This window comes from Caretta caretta, chromosome 1 (assembly GCF_965140235.1).
Source record: "Caretta caretta isolate rCarCar2 chromosome 1, rCarCar1.hap1, whole genome shotgun sequence".
Classification (NCBI taxonomy): Eukaryota; Metazoa; Chordata; order Testudines; family Cheloniidae; genus Caretta; species Caretta caretta.
Genome location: NC_134206.1, coordinates 166,590,568 through 166,610,071, shown reverse-complemented (window position 1 = coordinate 166,610,071; position 19,504 = coordinate 166,590,568). Strand labels below are relative to the sequence as shown.

Sequence of the window (19,504 nt, the reverse complement as noted above, 5' to 3'; positions counted from 1 at the left end):
CACTCCATTTATATTGTAAAAGCATTTCTGTGCTTCCTAATTCACTAAAACAGTTTCTGGATTGAGGTAAGTTCTCCCTGGCATCTTTCCTCATCTGCTGAAAGTAACCTGTTTGACTTTCCAAAGGATTTTGTGTTCTCAAGATAAAAGCTGCGAATGGAGTCTAAGGAAGAACACAGGATGGGAAGAACTTTGAGAAAGGTGAAGTGTAGACACCACTTAATTTTTGTAGACTACTTCATACAGTGGACTGGCCATCAGAGCTCTTAGCTCACTAACGCTCCTTGCTGAGGTAATGGCAATAAATGAAAGCTGTCTTTAAGGAAAGTTGTTCTTGGGAGGCTCCATCGCCTTGATAGAACTAGATTCTAGTCCCAGGAAGTGGAAGATTCCTTTCTAGGAGGAAAGGCAACTAACAAGTTCCTTTAAGAATCTGACAGCTGTAAGGTGAGAAACTCAAATCTTCTTTTTAACGTGCTGGTGGTATATATATAGTTGTTTGATGGACTTTCAAGGAACAGGCAGAGTCCTTCAGACTTTAGGTGAAGCAGATAATCTAGAATCACAGGTGGGAACAGGAAGACAATCCTCAGAGAATACCATCCCTGGACTCCCACCAGTTCAACTGCAGCAACACTTGAATCAAGACAGTCCTTTGCAGCCTGTCTCTATTTGGGGCATGGAGTTGAGTTACCCAATGCTGCGGAAGTCTCACATGAAGACAGGTGATAGAAATGGTGTGTGTCAATGCCACAAGCTCCAGGAGTCTCCAAAAGAAGCAAGTGGTCTGCTTTGGAAACCTTTTTAGAATGACACGGGCCTGCTGGATGCAGAGGAATCTGTTTCCAGAAGGAATGTTCTGGCTTGTGATAAGGCCAGCATTGCACCAAGAAACATCCTCGGAGAGTGAGTCAAAGAGGAATTTCTTCCAGTTCACCGGAAGACCTAGAGAAGAGAACAGGCGATTGTCGATGGTGGTGATGGCTGCTATCAATCAATCCCAGTTCTGACTTTACTTATCAACCTATCACGCAATAGAGTACGACTTGCCCAGGCATCCAAGGCAGTGAACATGTGCATCTGATTCTGGAATTGAAGGTGGACACAATGTGCACTTCTTAAAACTCTTTTTAGCGTCCATGCTGATGACTGTGGTCCCAGTGCTGGGGAGAACTCTGAAAGAACTTGGGGAAAAAAATATAACTCCCTACTAACCTACACTAGGAAAACTATATACAAGGAATAAAACAGCTAAATGCAAACTAGGAATAGCCCAGGACATGACCAACAGTTCCTTCTGCTCTCTGCAGTGGTGAAGAAACAGTGAGGCTGGAGGAATGTGTTTCCTTATATAAAATAGGGCATCTGACATACATCCTTGCCTAGTGTCCTCATACCCCCTCCGACAACGCTTCGAAAGAGGGTTCCACATGCTCACGTTAGAAGCTGCTATCCCAGAAGTGGGATGTACAAAGACTCCGAAAGAAGAAGAATTTTTCTGGGATAAAACTGGCTCAACAGCACTATAGGAAGAAAAAGTCTTAGGGCTGGTGAGGTACAATTCTAGATATGTACTTGTATTGACTATTTGGATCTGTGAGAGCACATTGCATTTGGCCCCAGTGGTCACTGCTTTCCAGTTTTTTCTGGGGAAAGGTACATGTCTTTTGGAAGATTGTCACTGTACCAGTTGCCTCTTCCAAAAGTTATTTAAATGAATCACAAGTGTTTTAAAATGCTATAATTTTCCTAAAATGTAATGTAATATTTACTAAAACTTGAAACTTTATACTTGTACCAGATGAACAATATTTGTATATAATGATACCACTTACCTTGCATTCACAATGTTTCCTGCATTTAATTCAACCATTTCTTCAAATCCAATGGCAAATATGTCAATAGGTTTACTTCTTCGATCTGCATTTAAGTATAAAAAGATGCTATTTGTTCTTTACAATTATCTTTATAACAAAGACCTTATATACCAATTTTTATTTCTAAATGATCCAAGGTTTTAATCAAATCAAGAGAATACATATCCTACCTTGGAATTCATGGATACCAGCTAACTTTGGTGCATCTAGAAGCCAGTCAGTGAGTGTCTGATTTTTAAAAGCAATGCTTCGAAATTGCTTCCCACCATTGACATTCCATGTTCCAACACATACTCGAATTTTTTTTGGCTTTGAATACTTATAAAAATTTTCACACATACCCTTTAGTGCTTTTACAGATGCTGTAAAAAAAGGTTTAAAATGCATTAGCCGGCATAAGAAGACTTTAACAAATTCAACAGAACAAGATCCTAGAAGACACATTTCTCTTCATAAAAAAACCCTCAACTAATCCATGCACATGCATACAGAAAATTAACAGCTTTGAAAGCAAATTGCAGTGTATTGAAAAAGAGTGATGCACTTCACAATGGAAAATAAGAACGTTACTTGGGTGGGCAGGATGCTGATAAAGCAAAACTGGAGTAATTTGTAATGTTTTAGAGTTAAATTCTTAATTTTGCTAAGAAAGAAAATATAAGATATTTCTAAAACTGTTTAGAAAATTATCACTGTTGCACTGTCTCTAATCTGTGAATGATTTCTCTCAGTGGAAATCACCATTTTCAATGATTCATCCCAAAATGAAGTCCTCTCTGGTTATGTTGATTAATAAATGAAATTCAGTTCCCGCTTAAATGCACACAAAAGACGACTTTCAGGTTTGTTAATTTGTAACACTTAAAACTACCTTGATTAAATGTGGAGAGTTTAAATAAATACATCTATACAAATAGTTTACCTTCCCTATCATTTTAATAGAATTATTTATTTTGGTTAGGCACTTATAAATTAATCATACTAATTTACAATAATAGAAATTTACAAATCTGATTTTGTATGTGTGTGTATAATGGGAGATGAATTCCCAAAATCCAACTCCATATCAGACGAGGAAAGATTCACCAATGGGTAGGGCACTAGCCTAGGACTTGGAGAAACAGATCTTCACGCTGTCTGGACTCTGAGTGGTAAAGATTCCTAAACATAATCAAGAGACCCCCCATGGTGCTTAGCATGGGTCAGCCCTAAAGGACATATGGAGCTGCTTATTACAGAAGCTCATATTATCTTTTAAAATCTAAGACTAACTTATTTGTGTGTGTGTTTCCTGTTTTAACCTTGTAAATAACTTTTCTTTTCTTAGTTAATAAACCTTTACTTAATTTATAACAGGATTGGCTATAGACATTGTCTTTGGGGAGAGATCCGAGTACAAACAACCTGGAGTAAGCAACCAGTCCTTTGGGACTGGGAGTAACTAGAGCACTACTGTGATTTTTGGTGTAAAGTGACCATCTGTCACATAGTCCAGCTTCCCTGGGTGGCAAGATATACTCAAATGCCCACGGGGACTGTCTGTGACTGCATGGTTTAGGAGTTCACACTTGTTATTGGATTGGGGAAATCTAATTATAGAACATAAGAGCCAGTTTGGGGTGTCTGCTCTACTTTTTGACAGTCTCCTTGAGGTTGGCACTCATGGTCGTTAGCCACTCCTGACAGCGAGATGCTCTGATGCCATGGTATTGGAGGACTAAGTTTCTTAGATACATCAGTAATGTGACATCTTCCTGTTAGATTAATTGTATTATATATGAAGACACTCTTTTAGAGTGAACAATACCTCTCCCTAATTAGATTAAAGACCCAGATACTTTTATATTAACATAGCAGTTTTCCTTTAACCAAAGTGAGAAAAAAAACGCAACAGGTTAACAGTAAGTCTTATGTGCATTATGCTTTACCAATTAATAGTTATTTTACATATTTGTAACACCACTATCCTGGTGCATGCGTGCTGTCGAAATTACAAAAAGCAAACAGCCCGATTGTATTTTTCCTTTAGCCTTGTACTCCATTGAGAAACAGTGGGCAACCGATCACAATCCATTTATTCAGAGATCGGACTGAGTCAACTCATGGCAGTTTGGTGAGCTAGTACTTATTTTTTAAGCTACCATCTTTGTTCCAGAATCTCAGCTTTCAAATGGGGAGAGAAAAAACCCTCAGTAAATTTCTAGCCCTTATGGTTTGGAAGAAAATCTTCAAAATGTCAACTGAGTGTAAACCAATATAGTTTATCTGAGTTTAACTATTTCACTGCTGATCAAAACATTAAGAAAGGAGAGGGATGATTACAATTATGCAAGATGTGCCCAAAGTACTTAACTGACATCTCCTCTGAGTACCACAAATGGGTGGTACTTGGGAGAATACCTCTGATTTCCTTCCCCCACCCTGGGCTGTGGGGGCCAACAAACCAGAGGGAGGAATAGAGCCTAAGGTATCTGAGCCCACCTAGGGGGAGCCAAACAGAGACTAGTGGAAAATCCACACCCCATTAAGGGAAAGCCAAGTCAAGGAGCCCAACAGATGCCAGAGAAGTATCCAAATCCCACTGAAGGGAAGCCAAGCAAAGTATCTGAGCCTTTCTGAAGGGAAACCAAGCCCAAGAAGCCTAGTAGAGCCAATGAGAGCATCCAAACCCCCAAAGAGGGTGAGACGGACCAAAGGAACCCATCAACATATGCACGGTCATATTCTGAACATCTGCACAATCTACTGCAAGTGGTAACAAGTAGCCATATTTGTGGTACTTGCTACCACTAGCCATATTTTGGAAGAGTACCACAATTCTCTCATCTATTCAACTCAAATTTGCATCCTTATTTACAGTGGCTATTTTAGATTTAAAAAGCAGTGCTCTGATACCACATAGCTTTTTAAAAGTGTCACAAAATTAAATATTTGATCACTTAGCCCTTGATTTTGCAAGGAGCCCGTTTTGGTATATCTTTTTACAGGACTGGGGTTTAATTTTTCAGGGGATTGCTAGCAGCATACTTAATACAGAAATCAAATCAACAATGTTTTAAACCAGAAAGATTTCTAAACCACATGACTATTGTTCTAAATTAAACTATATGAAAAGGAAAACAAATAAAAAATGTGAGATTGTGCCTCTCATTCCCAAAACATTTAATGAACCCATTTTCTTTCATAGCTCCCTATCAACATTTATATCTCCTCCATCTTTTCTTCTTTTAATAAAAATGTCTTATTCCCTCACTCCACAAACCTTTCAAATTATATCTCAGGAAAAAAAAAAGTAATTTAACTGCAGTGTACATTCTGGAGACATTTCAGACTATTTTTACAAAAAATATTTAAGATACTTCAAATATCTTGCTACACAGTAAAATTACTGTGTATGTTTATTCTCAATATGCATGTTTATAACATCCCTGGGCCCGTGCTACTTCCAGCAGTCCCCATTGGCCTGGAGCAACGAACCATGGCCAGTGGAAGCTGCAATCATCCAAACCTGCGGACGCGGGAGGTAAACAAACCGGCCCGGCCTGCCAGGGGCTTTCCCTGCACAAGCAGCAGAACAAGTTTGGGAACCACTGCTTTAGGCAAAGCGTTCAATAGGATGCCTTGCAGAATCTGTCGAGAGGTCAGTGTGAACAACAAATGGTTTTGGTTTGCCGGCAATTACGAAAAATAAAAAAATTAGTTTGGCTCAAACTAAACTTTCACTCGGACAAAACTGAAAAACCATTTTAAAACTTTGACTTAAAATTAAAGTATTTTTTGAAACTAGTAAGTAATTTTGAATCAAAAAATGGAAACCTTTCATTTACAAAAAGTAAAACATTTTTACTTGTTGGACTTTTTTTTTAGGTCCCCCTCCTCCCCTCCAACCAGACAATTTGACAAAACCAACTTGAGCCTTCAGAATGTTTTGATAACACCCAATCTACATTTTTTGCAGAAAAAGTTTGATAAAACTTTTTTGCCCAGCTCTACCTATCATAGAATATCAGGGTTGGAAGGGACCTCAGGAGGTCATCTAATCCAACCCCCTGCTCAAAGCAGGACCAATCCCCAATTAAATTATCCCAGCCAGGGCTTTGTCAAGCCTGACCTTAAAAACTTCTAAGGAAGGAGATTCTACCACCTCCCTAGGTAACGCATTCCAGTGCTTCACCACCCTCTTAGGGAAAAAGTTTTTCCTAATATCCAACCTAAACCTCCCCCACTGCAACTTGAGACCATTACTCCTTGTCCTGTCCTCTTCTACCACTGAGAATAGTCTAGAACCATCCTCTCTGGAACCACCTCTCAGGTAGTTGAAAGCAGCTATCAAATCCCCCCTCACTCTTCTCTTCTGCAGACTAAACAATCCCAGTTCCCTCAGCCTCTCCTCATAAGTCATGTGTTCCATACCCCCAATCATTCTTGTTGCCCTTCGCTGGACTCTCTCCAATTTTTCCACATCCTTCTTGTAGTGTGGGGCCCAAAACTGGACACAGTACTCCAGATGAGGCCTCACCAATGTCGAATAGAGGGGAACGATCACATCCCTCGATCTGCTCGCTATGCCCCTACTTATACATCCCAAAATGCCATTGGCCTTCTTGGCAACAAGGGCACACTGCTGACTCATATCCAGCTTCTCATCCACTGTCACCCCTAGGTCCTTTTCCGCAGAACTGCTGCCTAGCCATTCGGCCCCTAGTCTGTAGCTGTGCACTGGGTTCTTCCGTCCTAAGTGCAGGACCCTGCACTTATCCTTATTGAACCTCATCAGATTTCTTTTGGCCCAATCCTCCAATTTGTCTAGGTCCCTCTGTATCCTATCCCTGCCCTCCAGCGTATCTACCACTCCTCCTAGTTTAGTATCATCCGCAAATTTGCTGAGAGTGCAATCCACACCATCCTCCAGATCATTTATGAAGATATTGAACAAAACCGGCCCCAGGACCGACCCCTGGGGCACTCCACTTGACACCAGCTGCCAATTAGACATGGAGCCATTGATCACTACCCGTTGAGCCCGACAATCTAGCCAACTTTCTACCCACCTTATAGTGCATTCATCCAGCCCATACTTCTTTAACTTGCTGACAAGAATACTGTGGGAGACCGTGTCAAAAGCTTTGCTAAAGTCAAGAAACAATAGATCCACTGCTTTCCCTTCATCCACAGAACCAGTAATGTCATCATAGAAGGCGATTAGATTAGTCAGGCATGACCTTCCCTTGGTGAATCCTTCTTGTTACTCTTGACATCTCTTGCTAGCTGCAGCTCCAGGTGCGATTTGGCCCTCCTGATTTCATTCCTACATGCCCAAGCAATATTTTTATACTCTTCCCTGGTCATATGACCAACCTTCCACTTCTTGTAAGCTTCTTTTTTATGTTTAAGATCCGCTAGGATTTCACCGTTAAGCCAAGCTGGTCGCCTGCCATATTTACTATTCTTTCGACTCATCGGGATGGTTTGTCCCTGTAACCTCAACAGGGATTCCCTGAAATACAGCCAGCTTTCCTGGACTCCTTTCCCCTTCATGTTAGTCCCCCAGGGGATCCTACCCATCCGTTCCCTGAGGGAGTCGAAGTCTGCTTTCCTGAAGTCCAGGGTCCATATCCTGCTGCTTACCTTTCTTCCCTGTGTCAGGATCCTGAACTCAACCAACTCATGGTCACTGCCTCCCAGATTCCCATCCACTTTTGCTTCCCCCACTAATTCTTCCCGGTTTGTGAGCAGCAGGTCAAGAAAAGCTCCCCCCCAGTTGGCTCCTCTAGCACTTGCACCAGGAAATTGTCCCCTATGCTTTCCAAAAACTTCCTGGATTGTCTATGCACTGCTGTATTGCTCTCCCAGCAGATATCAGGAAAATTAAAGTCACCCATGAGAACCAGGGCGTGCAATCTAGCAGCTTCCGCAAGTTGCCGGAAGAAAGCCTCATCCACCTGGTCGGGTGGTCTATAGCAGACTCCCACCACTACATCACTCTTGTTGCTCACACTTCTAAACTTAATCTAGAGACACTCAGGTTTATGCCCCAAAGGTGGTCAAAAGATCTCTGCTGAACAATACTATGGACTCTCTCACTGGTTAAGTCTACAATCTCTCCTCACCCAGGGACTAAGGGCATGTGGAGCTGGATGCTCCACTGAAGCCACTGACTTCAACCGGTGTTGGATCAAGCTCTGTAAGATTAAGGCCCAGAAATGGTTGTACAAACTTTTTAGATGTCCAACAAAAGTTTAACATCTCTACAGGTGAGTAATTTGTTTTAAAGAAGGGTTTCTGGAAGAGGGAGATGGTGCATTGCACAAGAGGCAGATAGCCTCTAAAGTGCTCTAAATTGTCCCATAATATATAAAACAGATTAAGAACGGCACAACTTTATTATATTTATATTGCTTGCACAACAGTAGAAAGTGGCTTTCAGATAAAAATGAGTATACTAGCAAATCATTCAAAACAATTACAATCTAAGGATTTTTAAAAAGTTAAAGATAAAATCCAACCTTTTTATTCCCTGCACCTACCCAATCAAATATACTACTGTGTATTCCCTCTTCCTTCTCCTCAGAATGTTGCAAAAGTGTCTTACTTTCATAATCCACAAGGACATTTTAATAACATTATGATCTGTTAATTTACAGGCAAACCATCACACCCATGAGTCAAGATATTTTGGAGATTTAAATTATAAGATGTCAGCTTGATTATGTAGTTCTCTCTCAAGCCAAGTCAGTGGGAGTTTTGACAATAACACGGCTGCACCACCAGGTCTTTATTCTGTACTTTACATATAGTAGCATTTTACATTACTATCCATTAATTCTTGCATTTCCTAAATGCTGAGTGCCTGATTTTGCAATCTTAACATTCTTTTAATGGGGATTTTTAATATGTAATTTCTGAGTTCTTAAAAAGAGGGGAAAAAAAGGCATGTGCAACTGCAATGACCCCTGCCACACATTATCAATGCAAATGAGCTACAGGAGTAGCCAGATTAGCTTTGGAACAGCAGTAGGCTGTTGTCTGTGTATCAAGCACTCGAGAATACTGACGGCTACTAAACATTAAGGGTATGTCTACACTGCAATAAAATACCCACAGCTGGCCAGTGTCAGGTGACTTGGGCTCACGGGGTTCGGGCTGCAGGGCTATAAAATTGCAGAGTGGACAATTGGGCTTGGGCTGGAGCCCAGGGTCTGGAACCCTACCATCTTATAGTGTCCCAGAGCCCAGGGTCCAGCCCAAGCATGAACGTTTACACTGCAATTTTATAGCAAGAGCCTCAAGAGCCAGAATCAGCTGACATGGGCCAGCCATGGGTGTTTTACTGAAGTATAGACATCACCTGTTTACATATTCAGGAATAGCCCCATTTCAGAGGCTGCATATTCAAGTGAATTCACAATATTTCTTCCATGCAGAAACAGTACTGTGGTAGATATATGTAAGCACTTTAGAGGATAATCCTACCAAGTCGGCAACATGTCTTGCACAACTTACTAATATGATGACTGCATTTAGGTAGTTAATGAACAAGATGACTGTATGTACACTTCCACCTCCGGGGTCAGGTTCTTGAGGCCGGGCAGAGTTACAAGACTCACTGAAGCCTTCAGTTCCCATACCATACCTTCTGCCTCTCTCTTATATTCTGCAGATGACTCAATGTGTAAAACTATGCAAGTCGCTTAGGGCTTGTCCACACGGAGACTCAGTGTACAGCCAGCTAGGGTATGAAGTTACAGCACACTAGCCTGCTGCACATCACTGGCCATGTGAACCCTGGTCACGTGCACTATGGAACTTTTAGTGCACGACAGCAAGGTCCACATGGCAACAGGATCCACAGCAGGCTAGCGCGCTCTAAGTTTATCTCCCAGCTTGCTGTATGCTAAGTCTCTGTATGGACATGTTGAAGGTCTCTTGTGCCTCAGATTTCCCATCAGTAAAGCAAGAATAATACTGTAGGGAGTTGTGAGGCTTAATGTTAATTAACGTTTGTAAAATGTTTTGTGTTTTATCCTTCAGATAGAAGAAATCATATATCTAATTACAATGTATTATTGTTAAATAGTAGCGTTCTAAGCTTTAAGTGTAATGTATAACTGAAAGTTGTGCCTGAACAATACATCACATATCTCACAGTGGAGAGAGTGGGTAACCAATTAGATCTTTACCTATGACATATTCTGAACTTAGTTAATTGTGTGCAAGAACACAAAACCAGTAAGAGATATTCTTTAAAAGCAAAAAGAAAAGGAGTACTTGTGGCACCTTAGAGACTAACCAATTTATTTGAGCATAAGCTTTCGTGAGCTACAGCTCACTTCATCGGATGCATACTGTGGAAATTGCAGAAGACATTATATACACAGAGACCATGAAACAATACCTCCTCCCACCCCACTCTCCTGCTGGTAATAGCTTATCTAAAGTGATCACTCTCCTTACAATGAGTATGATAATCAAGTTGGGCCATTTCCAGCACAAATCCAGGTTTTCTCACCCTCCGCCCACAAACTCACTCTCCTGCTGGTAATAGCCCATCCAAAGTGACCACTCTCTTTACAATGTGTATGATAATCAAGGTGGGCCATTTCCAGCACAACTTGATTATCATACTCATTGTAAGGAGAGTAATCACTTTAGTTAAGCTATTACCAGCAGGAGAGTGGGGTGGGAGGAGGTATTGTTTCATGGTCTCTGTGTATATAATGTCTTCTGCAATTTCCACAGTATGCATCCGATGAAGTGAGCTGTAACTCACGAAAGCTTATGCTCAAATAAATTGGTTAGTCTCTAAGGTGCCACAAGTACTCCTTTTCTTTTTGCGAATACAGACTAACACGGCTGTTACTCTGAAACCTTTAAAAGCAAGTTAGCCGACGTTAACAGTACTTAAAACTGTGACTGTTCTAAATATATTGCTACTGTATATTACTCCTTATCCTAGCTGAAATATTGGTTTTGACTAAAAACAAAAGTTTCCTTTGCAACTTGAAAGAAGCAGTCTCTGAAAAATAGCCATTAAATTTGTCATCACACTCCCACACAAACTAAATGTGTTTTATTGCCCCTTTCCCCATATTACACAACCATCCCCAACTTTGTGGTAGGTGTCCACAGAAAAGTGCAGAGTCCAGAAAATCTGAAGGCAAAGCAGATTTGGTTTCTTGCCTAAGATTACACAAACAGAGAACGAGCGAATTCTTAATCAGGAACCCAAGAAGAAGCTAGGGAAGAACAATAATTGCTCAGATGTTTCTGGCTTAAATTTACTATACTATACCTGATTGCAATGACTGCTCTGAAACTATGGATGCAGCAAGAAGAAAACAAGAAGAAATTAGTAAACAATTATGCTTTAAAAACTGTAGTGCTATGAGAATATATTCTGAAATATAACTTTTGTAACAATTTTTTAGCTTCATCAGTTCAAACATATCTATGTGTGCTAAAAAATCCCAACACTTGCATCTAGATGTTTAAAAAGCTCCACAGTGGTCATTAACTAATGTTCCTATTCTGGTGAACCCTTTAATTTAAAACGATTCGCATGATGGCCAGGTAACCCTATTGTTAATAGGCCACATGATCACGTGAAAAAAAAAATCCACATTTTCTGAACAGACTCTCTTGTTCCTTGGGCTAACAGCATCTGTGTGCACTGAACAGACAGCTTGCATTCAGCAGCAGGATTGAGAAGAAACAAGCAGAGTCAATCCAGAAAAACATTCAGTCAGTTTCAGGGTGACACTGAATTGCTCTAGAAGACTCATCTAACACTCCTCAGCTGCACACAAAATTGTAATGATACGGAGTCTTGCTGTGTATCAAACAGGGCAAAAAAAGAGGGGGCTAAGGGGTGAAGATTTTCAGGGCTTCAAGCAGCAAATAAACCATCCAGAGTTTATAACTTTATTTTTCCCCTAATCAATGCACTACTTTAACTGTTCAGTGAAATGCCTTAGAAAACTGACATTGCAATAAACACTAGTATTCTGAAATAAAACTTGACTGTAAAAAGAGGTGTTTTCCAAACAATTTAACAAAATTTACTGGGAATACATTTTCATACTGGGAATTCCCTTCACTATGAATATGACATGATAGATGAAGACATCCAGCTCCCAACTGGAAAAAAAAAGGTAGGAAGTTTTAATAAACCAGGAATTTTGGTTTCTCAAATTAGATATGTAATTACTTGGGTTTTTAATTGCTATAAAACAAAGTTTGAGAAAAATAATTACATCTATAAGCTGTCTATTAAAAGTACAGTACTTGTCTGACAAACCTAGTTATTTTCTAAAAAATGTAGTTTACAAATACTTATCCCTTGTACCATCCCACATCTACAACTAGCCACACCATATCAGTAGCACAGAAACCATCACTGCAAGTTAGCCTGGCAATATTAGGAAAACATAAGAATCTATACTTTTAAATAAACAGATTATTTGACATTTATACTTTTAAATAATGCTTAGAAACAGAATCTGCGTAATTTTATTAGCATCAAGAGTTATCAGATAGAGTAAAATCCTGAAATGCACATACCACGTAAACTGCTGGTGGTTAAGAGAGCCCGTGCTTTATCTGCTAAATCACTATTTAGGGTATTCCCCAATAACAAAACATCAATGGCCTCCTGCTTGGAGCTATCAAAAAAGTTATTTTGAATTGTTCTGGTCACAGAACGAGCACCATCCTTCAGCTTTCCAGCCTGTTAGGGAGGAAGATTATAAAATATTTTACACTGGAAATAACTCCTAAAACACTGGCAATATTCATTCACATATTTTGAAATTTCAATTTCTAATTTTTACCATTAGTGAGTTGATTTACTTTAAATGCTAAAAGAACTCCAACTTCCGGCTTTACCGTAATATGTCTGCATTATGTAATTTTTTCCTTCTGCAAAAGTCACACAACAATTCTGAGATGTCAAGGCACATTTAAAAACCAAATTATTCCAGTAAAAGAGGGGAGAAGAATATTAGTTTTACCTAAGTTCTTGGTCTTCAAAATAAATTCACACAGTGCAATGTTTAGACCATGCGATGGAATTTTGGGCTTTTCCCCAAATAATGGGAGATGAACAAGCACATGAAACCAAAACATTCCTATAAATACTGTATTTTTTATATATATATATATATATATTTATATATATATATATATATGGATGTATGCATTCACAATTAATGTTATGAAATATCTGTGTTTAACTACGGGGCTGTTTAACTGCAGCAGACACATTTGGCACAGGCTGGAGCCTGAACATCTACAACACAATTAAACAGCCCAAGCCCGAATCAGCAGACATGAGAGGATGATATAGTCACATCAGGCATGCTGACATTTCATTCAGTGGTGTACGCACAGTCAGTACTGCATGTAGACTATACTCCTTTATGGATGTTGCATGGGATTATATTCTCTACAGAATTGTAAATTTGTGGCTTGAATTATTTGCAGAGGACACAGCATACTATACTTAAAAACAAAGTTTTAAGAAAGCTCAAAATCATCCCACTATTTAGGTCTGTGGAGCTTAATATAGAATAGCAAAAGAAGCTATTCTGTTGTCAAGGTTAAAAGGAAGTGAACTGGCATCATGGTTTTTAAAAACTTATGGATGAAGTGTTCTTGTGGTAAAGTTGTTTCACTTTTACCATAACTTTTTTTTTTTTTTTTTTTAATAATAAGAGGCTGTTTCCTCTCTATCAGACAATGTACAGAATGTATGACATGATCTAAAAAAACACTCACCATTCACATTTCAGGCAATTAATTGAAAGGAACCCAGAGAAAGCAAAAGAAAGAGTAGTTAAGGTGTTAGATTTAAATGAATATAATAGTCCTTAAAGTGAGATTCTTCTATCTATCTATTGTATATTTATACATTTCAATTTAAAGGTAGAATCTTTTCATATCTTAAAATGTGGTGGGTTTTTTTTGTGTTTTTTTTTTTTTTATTAAACTTTTAAGCACTCTTGGACCTTGAAGAATCAAAATTACATACAAATGACAACTATACAGATTACAAACAAGCTTTGAGAAGTCAGGATAGAAACCTACCAGCAATATTTTTATGTATATTAACAACACACCACTGAAGCAGATGATAGTTCACGCGGGATCGAGAAGTGTTACCAAAAATAATGTCATATATTGCAGTGCTTTGTGAGTATTACTGTTTCTTTTAGAACAGATGGACCTTTACCAGGCAGAATGAGCTGTACCTGACCAAAGAGTACTTTTGAACTAGCAAAGAAGGTAACTTGTACAAGGAATATTTATAACTTGCAAACAGGAAAAAGATATAGCGTGCCTATACAGAAACCAGCAAAGTGAATGAAATGCTAAATAATCAGAAGCATGACAGAGAAGCATTAATTTAATTGAACAAACAAACATATAAGTCCTAAGGAGAAAAAAGTCAGGAAACAGGGAGAAACCCTTAAGTTTCCAGGGTCTGGGTCACACTGCCACCACAGAAAATAGAATTAAAAATACTGGGCCAAATTCTACCCTCAGAGGAACATAAACAATTCCCAAATCAATGGGACTTGCATGTATCAATCTAAAAGGCAGAATCTGATCTATCAGTTAACTAATTTTTATGCAGCCTATTGCTATTGATAGCTACATGTACACAGGATTTCTGACATTATGGAGGATTAACTGAAGTATGGTGGAAAAACAAAATAGTTAAATAAGGTCTAAATATTAATGACACAATGAAGATAGAAATGCAGATCTGAGAGACTGCAAAGAAGAGTATTCTTGTACATGAAGAATTGCATGAGAGAGAAAAAGGACACATTGGAGGAATTAAGAGAGGGGTATAATTGTTATGGTTCAAAATTTGCTATATATCACCTGATAAGAAAAAGAAAGAAAAAACATTTGTGAAAAGAAAAAAATAGCATTTGGTGATTTGAACAACTTGTGTATTAACTGGGACAAAATAGGCTGAAGAAATAAAATGAACCATACACGGAAAACAGCACAAAATTGCACATTACGAGACAAAGAAAACTAGAAAAAGAACTGTTTGGTTGTTTTTTTCCCTCCCAGTAACCAGAAAACTAGAAAAGGTACAGCTGAAGGAACACAAACCATGATCTAGTCAAATTAACATGGTGAATAGAAGAGATAAGAAAAGACCAACCAGAGTAAACACAAGAATTATTACTTTATTTCACAATATGTTCAACTGAAAGTTGATATGTTGGATGAAATTAATGCAGTTGAAGGAAAGGGCCCAGAGAGGAAACAAACTATGCAAAGAAACTAGTGTGGATTGAACATATATCTTCTGATGCTGCAATGTGAATTGACCTGGGTGTCTTCTCTAAGCCTCTCCACTCTCTAAAGAGAGTACTAACCAGGAATAGGGGGGAAATTCATACTGAGAAAGATGTTACTGAAACATTATTTGTTTGTTAAGTAGGACCTCTTTTTTTGATTACACCATTACTTTTTACAAAAGTACATTTAAAAAAGGAAACCCCTCACAATAATGGCATTTATGGTAAAAGGAAACACTCACTTGAAATACTGCTAAAATGTTTATTATTAAAAAGTGCTTTTACCTTAGCCTTTCCTTCAAGAGCTCCAGTCCCCGCATATATTTTACTGACGGAATCACCATTCACAGACCACATGGACCGGAAAACTTCCTGGAAGCGAGTAACCAACTGAGGCTTCTCAGCTAACCCTAAAACCTCCAGTTGTTTTGTTAGCATCTGCAACAGTTCAAGAGAAGGCTCATGAAGTGAATACATTAAAATATATATTGTCAAATTCTCCCTTTAAAAAAAAAAAGCATTTACTTTAACTCTGCATTCAGGAGAAAATGACACTATATCATGTTAGAGTCCTTCACAGCAGTATAACATACTAAAAAAAGTCAAACCAGAAAAAGCTAGTTAGATATAGGTGGTCTTTCAATGTTTTAATCTAAAAATGTCATGGTAATATCATAACCTTATCTTTTATTTCCAGGTGTTTAATTCTGCATTAGTATCGAAATGGAGTTTACTCTACATTCTTCCTATCAGAGCCACAGCTAAGTCTCAAAGTATCACTGACCTTTCCCAACAGAATGCAATGGATGTAGAGCTCTGTGATACTAAAATGAGTAAGACAGCAATGTCTTTTGTGGTTCACTTTATCTTCCCTCAAATTTCTACTAAGAGTCAAGAAGCAAACTTTAAGAATAGTGATTTGTAGTCACTGTAGGCAGAATGTTAATTTATCAAGTAAGCTTTATAAGTTATAGTTGCACTAGTTTAAAACCGTGTCAGACATATATGTCCCACAGGCAGATCTAGCTCCTAGGATCTTTCCGTCTAGACAGCCTTCTCAAAGGCGTCTACCTGCCAGGTATAGCTGAAAAGGTCTGGGAAGGATTTGGAGATAAAGTGGGAGGAGATCTGCCTGACTGGGCCCTAGCAGCAATTTTTATAGACGCCATTGCCACCTCCACAATGCCACACATAAAAGTTCAGAGGAACAGATATTTCTTTTGCTGTCCAACCCCTGATGTAATCACTGAACCCTACTGCAACAGACTCAGCTGGATATCTACTTCCTCTTGTACCCAGCTGCTGTTACCCAATACCAGGTTTGGGGAAGCAGCTTCTTTTATGTTCTCTCTCCTCACTCGCTGCCTATACCAAAAAGGAGAAGGGGGGACATTTTCCAAATTGTGGGGGAAAAAGAACTCATGGAGATAGGAAAAGGGGGTGGGGGAAGGAAAGGAGGTTGAGAAAAGAGAGTAGAGAAAAATTCCCAAAGAAGCAGGGAGAGCAGCAAATGGGGTAGGACAAATCCCCAGAAGAAGGGAAAGAATTATGCCAACTCTTGCAATTTTATCGTGAGTCTCATGACATCTGGTATTTTTATAAAAGTCCCAGTTTCTGGAGTCATGCAATCACATGGGAATTTCTTTCATTAAAAAAAGAAAGGAAAAGAAAGATTCTAGCCCTTATGCTTATGGATATGGATATAAGCTTGAAAACAAACATTAAATGTTCAAAGAACAGAAGGCAAATAGGATTTTTTTTTAAATGTTGTGATTTTTAAAGTAATCATGATTTTTGAACACCTGGGGTTGGCAATGCTGTGAAGGATGCAAATAGAAAAGAGATTTGGGGAAGAATCCTAAAGTGGTATGGTTAGGGTGAAGGGAGAAGAGAAATGTCCAAAGTGGGGCAGCAGTTGGAGGAAAAAAACTACAATGTGGCTATGGAAACAGAGCGGGAACTAGAGGTAAGCTAATTGGAAGAGAAAAACAGGCTTCCTGCATGCACTATCTTTTAAAATTTTCCTTAAATAAAGATTTTTTTAAAAAGTATTTCATTTAAATACAATTAAAGAGGCTCATTCAACAGTTGGAGAAGACTGAAAAAATTGCCTCTTGCTGGTGAGCTTTATATTCCCAGCTCATGAATTTTAACTGAAAAGGTAATGTGGCCCTCAACACAGAATGAGTTGGACATTTCTGCTGTAATGAAATTAGTGACTTTACTCCAGATTTACACTGGTACAAGAGAACAAAACGTAGACCTGTAAATATAAAATTACTATATATTTTGATTCAAGTGAGTGTCAGGTGTCTGTTTTCTACAGAACAGACACCTGAAATGCATATAAAACATGAGAAATGATTATTCCATACAGGTCTTCCTAGCTCACCCAGCTGGACTACTTCAGAACCTGAGTATCCGTCTACCATGAACTGTCAAGCTCAAAACTATGATGGACACAGATTTAGGATCAAAAAGGATCTTCTTTAAGGATACAATCTCTGTATTTTTTCCATGACAAGATCAATATGGGATAGATATATGGATGAACGAATACTTAAAGTAATCAAATTCTTTTTTTATAGTACACACTGTGAATTAAGTCATACAGAAAGAGAAGAATTCCAAAACCAACCAAGATTAATGTATATTAATAACAGACCCCAACTGGCATGTTTTTCCCTTTATTTCTCAGAGTTCTATAACACGAACATTGTAATAATTCCCTGCAGTACAGGCAGCTGAAACACTACAAAACCTTAGATCTTTCAAGCTTTGGTTAGATCCACCATCTACCTATGGATGGGACACGTTAACAGTGAAGAAAACAAAAAATCAGATAAAGTTTCAATTCAGTGGACTATTTGACTAGAACATCATTGTACAGGCAAACTACTATAATCAAAGCTCTATGTATTTGACAGACAATTCGACTTAAATTTTGCTTCAAAGTCACTGGATTCTACAGCTTTCCATTCAAAATTCTGCAGAATTTTCATATAAAATGTTAAAATCGGAGGGTTTTATTAAATTAGAAGAAAAAAATATCTTAAGTACAGTAGTCTTGTTTATTTTTATATTAATTTAGTTTCAGTGTCCACACATTTCTATTTTTAAATATGTTGCAGGTTTTCATGTTTAGGTTTCAGAATTAACCATTTATTAAGATGACTGGAGCACGGCAAATCTCTCAAAGCTATCGTTTCAGGCTGTCTACAAACTCAAGCATCACTGCATCAGTTTACATTCAGTTCATGTTTTCAAGCTTTGCTTTATAACCTTGAACACGAGAAACTTTTTTTTTTTTTTTAAATATTAAAGCTGATATCCTGGAGCACAATTTTAAGGAAAATACTGAATTCTAGAGTGAATTCACAACCACAGATTTGGGGCCAGGGTGGATAAAAATCAATTATTTAAAAAAAATAAATTAAAAAAATCAGATTTTTTTTATTTAAATCAGATTTTTTTGATAAAATTTTGTTGAGGAAAAAAACCTATCTAAAGATTATTTTAATTAAGATACATTATAGCTCAAAGATATCTCATCATAGAATAGGGATTATAAATTCTAATTCTATAGTATGAGACAATATATTCATGTAATGTTTAAGAAAAATTTTGTAAATGAGTTCCAATAGTTCATGGATTACGGACCCAATCTTATGGGATTCCAGGGGCTTCCGTATAGATTATTTAGGTTAATCTTTCTATCTACCCAGTGGGACTCAGTGCTAAGTCTAGAAAATACCATCAGAGATGCTTAGTTTTGCAGTTCTCAAACTGTGGATTTGTGTCTCCAGAGATAACATGCTTGTTAACAGTAAAAAAAGACTTCAACCCTATTGTCCCTCTGTGTACACAGTCAGTCCTTTACCTCTCTCTAAAATTGCAAAGTTTCAAAAAGTTCAATGAATAGAAGATTGTTGTGGATGGAATAGATCTGGACAAGGAGAAGAAGTCTGGAGATAAATGTGAGAAGGGAGGGACAGGCAGTAGAAACAAAAGTGAAACTGTTTGAGCAGCATATTCCAGAAGTCTTGAGGTCTTTCTGAGTGTAGCCTTCATTGATTTGAGATCTACCATACCATTCTCTCACTAGAAGGGAAAACCTATAATGGCAGCAGGCCGTAAAAGAGACCCAGTCTGGGTCTCATCTCTCGGAGTCGTGAGGAATATGTATTAAGGTTATATCAACCAACAAGAATGCACTTTTATGTAGAAATCCATGATTTAATAGAGTCTTCCTGACTAGTGATTTAAATCAAATCCACCCTGCTGGGGGCCCAACCGTAACATTCTCTA

The 19,504-nt window shown here is 38.3% G+C and overlaps 1 protein-coding gene across 8 annotated transcripts in view; it reads right to left on the bottom strand.

Moving 5' to 3' along the window:
- Positions 1 to 19,504, bottom strand: part of SYNJ1 (synaptojanin 1) — a 107,655-nt gene that overhangs the window by 60,191 nt on the left and 27,960 nt on the right. For 5 of the 8 annotated variants that reach the window (XM_075133093.1, XM_075133101.1, XM_075133109.1 and 2 more), the window contains exons 11-15: positions 15,482 to 15,634; positions 12,438 to 12,603; positions 11,170 to 11,193; positions 2,048 to 2,239; positions 1,836 to 1,920 (exon numbers count right to left, since the gene is read on the bottom strand). In XM_075133093.1, the coding sequence (XP_074989194.1) occupies positions 1,836 to 1,920; positions 2,048 to 2,239; positions 11,170 to 11,193; positions 12,438 to 12,603; positions 15,482 to 15,634 (620 nt within the window). The remainder of the gene's footprint in view (positions 1 to 1,835; positions 1,921 to 2,047; positions 2,240 to 11,169; positions 11,194 to 12,437; positions 12,604 to 15,481; positions 15,635 to 19,504) is intronic. The other 3 variants (XM_075133099.1, XM_075133117.1, XM_075133105.1) reach the window with 2 other exon arrangements.